This window comes from Protomyctophum bolini (assembly GCF_963924005.1).
Source record: "Protomyctophum bolini genome assembly, chromosome: 1".
NCBI lineage: Eukaryota > Metazoa > Chordata > Actinopteri > Myctophiformes > Myctophidae > Protomyctophum > Protomyctophum bolini.
In genome coordinates, this window is record NC_137862.1 from 16,891,501 (window position 1) to 16,898,191 (window position 6,691).

The 6,691-nt window shown below is 40.6% G+C and overlaps 1 protein-coding gene across 2 annotated transcripts; it reads left to right on the top strand.

The window, feature by feature from the left end:
* The first annotated feature begins 874 nt into the window (after positions 1–874).
* On the top strand, positions 875–6,671 carry dhdh.2 (dihydrodiol dehydrogenase, tandem duplicate 2). 2 transcript variants are annotated; one of them, XM_080769308.1, is made up of 8 exons: positions 875–995; positions 1,446–1,557; positions 2,354–2,517; positions 3,375–3,627; positions 4,459–4,583; positions 4,782–4,939; positions 6,141–6,272; positions 6,369–6,671. In XM_080769308.1, exons 1-8 carry the CDS (start codon positions 903–905, stop codon positions 6,466–6,468), a joined length of 1,137 nt encoding a protein of 378 aa, XP_080625434.1. In that variant the 5' UTR covers positions 875–902; the 3' UTR covers positions 6,469–6,671. The 2 variants fall into 2 exon arrangements, with proteins under 2 accessions (XP_080625434.1, XP_080625435.1); XM_080769309.1 differs by having other exon boundaries at positions 4,782–4,932; positions 6,133–6,272; positions 6,369–6,426.
* The last annotated feature ends 20 nt before the right edge of the window (positions 6,672–6,691 follow it).

The following is a 6,691-nucleotide window of genomic DNA, read 5'->3' on the forward strand; positions in this document are numbered from 1 at the left end:
TGGATGCGTTCTACACCGGAATGCTACGAGCAGCAACATCAATAACCAGAAAGAGCATGGTACTGTACCATTGTACCTTTTGGAACAATAACAAAGTGTCTTATATTGTTCCAAAAGGTAGGCCTACTGTTAAGCAGCCTAGATTATTTTCATGAAAACTATACTACTTCTACCAGTGGTGGAAAAAGTACTCACATTTTACATAAAAGTATCAATACTGCAATATAGCAATCCTGTGTGTAAAAGTCTAAATGCACTTGAGTAAAAGTACAGTAAACATACTCATTATGAAGAATATCCCATTTGAAGTTTTCTTTTTTGTTTTTTTTAATCTCTTTTCGAAATAGAAGCTCACGACACAATGTGTCACTTATGTTAGCTTGTAGATCGGCTATTTTCAAATGGCCGGAATGTATATAGGGTTGATGTGGTTAATGTATGTTTTGTACGTATTGGCTAATAATCAAAATCCACAAAGTAACTAGTAACTAAAGTTTTCAAATAAATGGAGTAAAAGTACAATATTTGCCTCTGAGATGTAGTGGAGTAAAGTAGGTAAGTAAAAGTAGGCCTATTGGAAATACTTAAGTAAAATTGCACTTACAGTACAGTAGGCTACAGTAAATGTACTTTTAGTTACTTTCCACCACTGACTTTTACTGGTGAGCTATATGATTGCTGTGCCAACAAGTTCTTAAAATTAGATTTGTTATAATAATAAAGTTATTCCTAGATTATTTAACTGAATATAGGGCATCATTGCAACGTCACGCGTACTTCATCAAAACCTATGGTTTGTCTCCACCTTGTGGTAGAAAATGTCAACAACAGCCGGCATGTGGTCTGTGAAAGGCAGTATAAACTACACTTTGTACACTACAGTCAGGAACTCCAGCACCAACATGGCAGCAACCCGGTGGGGAATCTGTAGTGCCGGAAAAATCAGTCATGATTTTACAGTGGCCTTGAAAACACTCCCTCCCGAGGACCATCAGGTACAGTATTGTCACTTAATGTGTGCATTCAGTGCAACATTTTCATTTCGCATTGATTCGATTATAGCTAGCTGCTGCGCGCAGACCTGTGTCAGCAACTAAAATGCTTCCGCCATTCGCGATGGACTGTAGTTAATACAATAAGTAAATGCACGATTGTTCTTCTTTTACTTAATATTGATCTAGATTAAACCCCTACAGCCACAGAAGCAATTTACTGCCATACAAATAAATAAATAATACGTCTTGTTTAGGCTGGCTACACTTCTATAATAGAAGTAAGTACTTTTACTTGTTCAACAAAGTGTATCCGTGCATTTAAGGTCAAACTTTCGGTACGGTTTATGGACAGTAGTTTAGATAACAATCTGGATTTGATCATCCTACTCTGGAGGATAATTCACTTTACTAGACTTAATGAATGACAAGTGGAATTGCATCTTACTACAGATCGTGGCTGTGTCAGCTCGCAAGCTCCAGGATGCGCAGGACTTTGCAAAGAAGCACAGCATCCCACGAGCCTATGGCAGCTATGAAGAGATGAGCAGAGATCCAGACATAGGTCAAATGACAGTGTCTGTCAACTGTCAACCATTTGTTTTTGAAAAGCTTCAGGGTGGTGGCAAATGGGAGATGATCAGATGATAATATCCAGACAATTCACAATGTATACATTTGTAAAATATTCTTAATTGGCTGATTTGGCTCTCAAATAAGTAGGTAGGCTATCCATTACTGCTCAAGTAATCTCTCAAGGCAGAATATTGCTGCTCAAGTGCTTTTATTTCAATCACCTAGACTGGAAACCAGATGAATCTTCCATAGGAAATGCCAGGCTAACAATAACCAGGACAGTGACATCATTCCCCAACAAATCCGACCCAATCAAATTATTAATCAACAAACAAAATTACGAAAACTATTGAAACAAAAAAACAACAAAGTCAACTTAATTGCTACTGTATCTGGCCCTAAATAGACAATACACAGTGGCAGAATATTTGAGCATGGCGACTGATAACATTGTACAGACTCAGTGAGCACAGCCTGGCCATCAAGAAAGGCCGGCATATACAAACCTCGCTGCCCAGAAAGGACAGGCTGTGCTTTTACTGTAGCCAGACAGAGCTTTTTTGTCATCTCTCCATTTTGCTTATGTTTTTCCTAGTCTTGTTTCTGAATATACATTATTTTGTATCATTCTGTATGTAATGCTTTGGTAATATCAGAATGCTTGTCAAGAGTTTGTAGCCCCATTTGGAACCTCACCTCGGAGGGAGCTAGTAGCATTACCATCAGGATACATTTGCTTCAATAAGATTGTGTTGTTGTAACTTGGTACTTTGTGTGTACTGTAGACGTGGTGTATGTGGCAGTCATCCATCCATACCATCGGAGTGTGAGCCTGCTCTTTATGAATGCCAAGAAGAACGTACTGTGTGAGAAACCCCTGGCAATGAACTCCACAGAGGTAAAGGATATGGTGGCCTGTGCCAAGATGAACGACGTCTTTCTGATGGAGGTATGTGGAGCGCCAACTAAAGTCCTGTCATGTTCATATTATTATCATTTTGGCTTGAGTATTAGTCTGCAGACAAAATGCAAGTTGTGTTGCAAGTGTTAGCTTAATAGTACTAAACAATAGTACAAATAATATATGTTGTCACTGTTAATGCTAAACATTAACATGACATAAATTAAAACATAACCAACATGCATGCTGTAGTATAATTGCGGTAAAATTTAATCAGATTAAATTAGCATTTTACACAGTTCTTTTAAGTTTGGTTGTAGTTATTGTGTTTTTATATTAGCATTGTTGGAGTGAGTGATAAACCAGCTTGCCCGTGCCATGTCAAGTCTAATTTATAATCTGTTTTACGGCGGCGTCACAAACACATCACATGAAGATCAGCTCTTGACGGCAAGAAACACTGTTGTATGATGTAGTATAAATTACGCTTAAAGGGATATTTTACTTTCAAAGATGTTTTGGGCAATTTTAACTTCTACTCCTGCATAAAAGAGCACCTAGACTATAGCTGATCTACAAGCTTACAACGCGTCACGAAGTGATGGGTTTTAAGCTTGTAGATCTGCTATTTCTGCTTTTTGAGGGGCACTAGCCCCTCCTATGCCCAGCTTTCCGACTTTCCGTTTGTGAAAACACAAACATTGAAGACAAAAGTGAAGACGGAAAAGTGAGGACGCATATTGTGATTGGCCAGAAAGAGATGATGTTGTTGATAACAGCACCCTTCACTTGTGTGTGATTTTTTTGACATAATTGCGATTATCTCAAATAATTGCAATTGGACGATTATGTAATAATTGTGACAGTACCTCAGTCTCTGTTTGTCTCTCTCTCCTGAACTCCAGGCGGTGTGGACGCGGTTCTTCCCAGCCTCTCTAGAGATCAAGAGGCTGTTGGCCCAGAGGGAGATGGGCGAGGTGAAGATGGTGAGGGCAGACTTTGCGGTTCCCCTCATGCACGTGCCCAGGGCCGTGGAGAAGGAACTGGGCGGCGGGGCTCTGCTGGACATCGGCGTCTATTGCCTGCAGTTCATATGTATGGTTTACAATGGCGAGAAGCCAGAGTGCATCCAAGCCACTGGATGTTGCTTGGACACAGGTAAATATATAAAGGGGCCAGCAAGTGACAAAGTCCTTTACTGTAATGCTACTAGGGGTTGACGGTAGGGCTTGAAGCAACTAGTCGACTATTCAACTAGTTGACTAGTAAATCCACTAGTTGACCTTGCTGGTACTATTTGACTAGTTGATAAGAAAAAAAAAAGATCAGCTAGAATGCTAGATTATAGTCACCAATGTACAATTATTATTATTATTATTATATATTTTTAACATAATAGGTAGTTAAACAACTAGTCGACTAGTAAACTAGGGCTAGGCAACTAGTCAGCTAGTAAAAATCACTAGAAGTGAAAGCCCTAGTTGACGGGAATTATTGTTTTAGCCGTGTGCTCAACAAACCGGTGTCCGCACCTTCAGTGCAGTTCATCACAATATTTATTTTCTGTTCTAGTCCGTCACTCTCACGACACAAAATAATAAAAGAAAAATACAGTCCACAAATAATCTTGGCCACAGTCACAGCACACACAGAGCACTGAGTGAAAATGAAAGGACATTTACAAGCATATGAACAAACCTGTTATTCCAACAACGGCCATATCATTGTTGGAATGAAATTTGTGGACAACAACATGGTTGCATATAATACAGGTTTAACCTCTTGTTTTCACGGTGCATTAAGAGGTTACAATATGTAACAATATGTTGGGTTGCGTTTCTCAGTCCATGTGGGGTAGTGTGAGACAATAAGACTTTAAACTGTCCGAATGTAGCACTGAGAGTTGTATGTTACGGTATTGTATGTGTCCAGCTGTGTGGAACTCTGTTTTAACTGTGGGTCTTACTGTATGTGTGTATGCCACTTTAGGAGTGGACGAGGGCATGGTTGTCACTCTGAAGTTTTCCGGGAACAGGATGGCAGTGTTTACCTGCTCTGTTGCCATGGAGATGCCCAATGATGCCATCATCGCTGGTACAAAGGGCACCATCAGGGTAGGTCACAGCAGGTTTCAGCCCACCACAACACAACTCTTGTGAAACGATATCCTCATAGTTTCTGTATAGTGTTTGTTGTGAACAGCCTTTAGAATCATCATGTAACAGGCATGTACCCGAACAAAGATAAGAGATACGTAACAATGTGCAACAGGCAGAATACACACAATAAAACAAATCACTTACTTTGTGCAGATCCCTGCCCACATGTGGTGCCCTACGTCACTAGTAGTGAACGGGAAGGAGACAGCGTACCCATTACCAGAGCCCTATCTGCCGATCAACTTCACTAACAGCACTGGGATGCGTTACGAGGCTGAGGAGGTTCGACAGTGTCTGCTCAAAGGTACTGTGTAATCTTTAAAGAGCTTGGGCACGCCAAGTTTGTTCTACTGAAATACTTTGGGCATGACCCTGGCTGTACATCCCAACAATATCAGTCGGCATATATAAATTCAGCAGTGGCCTATAGTAGTAGTATTATGTAGTAAATTTGTTCTATTAATATAGCAGTAATCAGATGAATAAATGCATTTGATCCCCATATGAATACCCAGAGGGTTAAGTGTTAAGGCATTTAATTAGCCAAGTCGGCTGCATAGATGAATATTATAAGTTGCTATGTATTCGAAACTGGCCCCTGTAAAACCTGAATCCCCCACCTTTTTCCCCCAATGATTTCCTGTTTTTAGCTCTATAGAAGAGTATATTTGTACGTCTCTAATTATGATAAATTGAACATGGTGGGCCCTATTGTAAACAAGTGTAATACTTTATGGTGTCGTCCACAGTTAAGTTTTGTATTGAGTTGTGCTTGAAATGTACTGTAATTGTCCAATCTGTTAATAAATTCAATCAAAAAGCACAATCTGCAACACAGTACAGTCACCACAAGGTGGCATCAGGACACTTAATTTATCACATTCCAAGTTTTACAGGTGTAAAAGAGCAGTGCCATCATGTCTGTTGCCCACTGCTTGTTTTTTTGTACAAACTACCCAGCTATCTCTCTCACACACACAAAATATGTGTGAATGTAGTGTACAGTTGTGTATACAGTACATAAAGTGATAGTGCCTGTGTAATGGAGCATGTGACACTGACATGGCACAGTGCCTGTTTAGCAGCCTGATGCCTGGCTATGGCAATCGTCCCCAAGGCTTAGTCTGTTCATTGGACATTAGATACTGCAGTATCGCCAACCAGTTACAGCTAGTTTCTGGGGCAGTAAGTGTCTGAAGATCTGCTTAGCCGACTCACTGCAACACCATTCATGTAGATCAGTCTTTAACAGGGGGCTCCACTAACTACTTGAACCCTAGCGTCCCTATTCTAGGGGTTAAAATGATTGTCTGAAAATACACATTGGTGAGTCCAATATAATCGAAAAGATTTATAACAAACAAATCTATGGATCATCTAGGAGTGTTCATTTCATATTTGGACTGAAAAACATTGAAAACCCTCCAATGTAGATGATTAATGTTCCAGTAAGGTACTACAATGGCCAAATGATATTTGACATGTCCCGTTCCTCTTCCTGTAGGGATGAAGGAGAGCCCAGGCATGTCACACGCAGAGTCTCTCCTACTGGTTGAGCTGGAAGATGAGGCTCGTCGGCAGGTGGGAGTGGTGTACCACCAGGACAGCCATTAACACCCCCCCCCCCCCCCCCCGAACAGATGGGTTTCGGTCCTGGGGATGCTGCTTTCCCCCCCCCCCCCGAACAGATAGGGGTCCGGTCCTGGGGATGCTGCTTTCCCCCCCCCCCCGAACAGATAGGGATCCGGTCCTGGGGAGGATGCGTTTGCCCTGTGTCACCAAGTGCATTTTACACTCAGACACCCAAATTACTTCAGAGTGCAGATTATTCAGTGGATGAAGTAACTTGAACTGAAAAATTCAGACTGGAGCCTTATATTCTTTTGTTACAGTAAATATACACCATACAACTGAAATGCAAGTATGCTCATTTGTTTAAAAATGTACAATGAAATGCATTTTTCTAGCAGTAAAGTTTTGACTATTGCAAAATATACACTGTACCCATAATTGACAAAATCAATTGTTCATAAAAATTGCATTAAAGACACATTCAGGACATG

Bases quoted from the DNA above. Each gene is read 5' to 3' on its own strand.
- dhdh.2 (XM_080769308.1), top strand. From the start codon at position 903: ATGGCAGCAACCCGGTGGGGAATCTGTAGTGCCGGAAAAATCAGTCAT. The intron at 1,558-2,353 runs GTCAAATGACAG...TGTGTACTGTAG, and splicing joins GAGCAGAGATCCAGACATAG to ACGTGGTGTATGTGGCAGTC. The intron at 3,628-4,458 runs GTAAATATATAA...ATGCCACTTTAG, and splicing joins TGGATGTTGCTTGGACACAG to GAGTGGACGAGGGCATGGTT.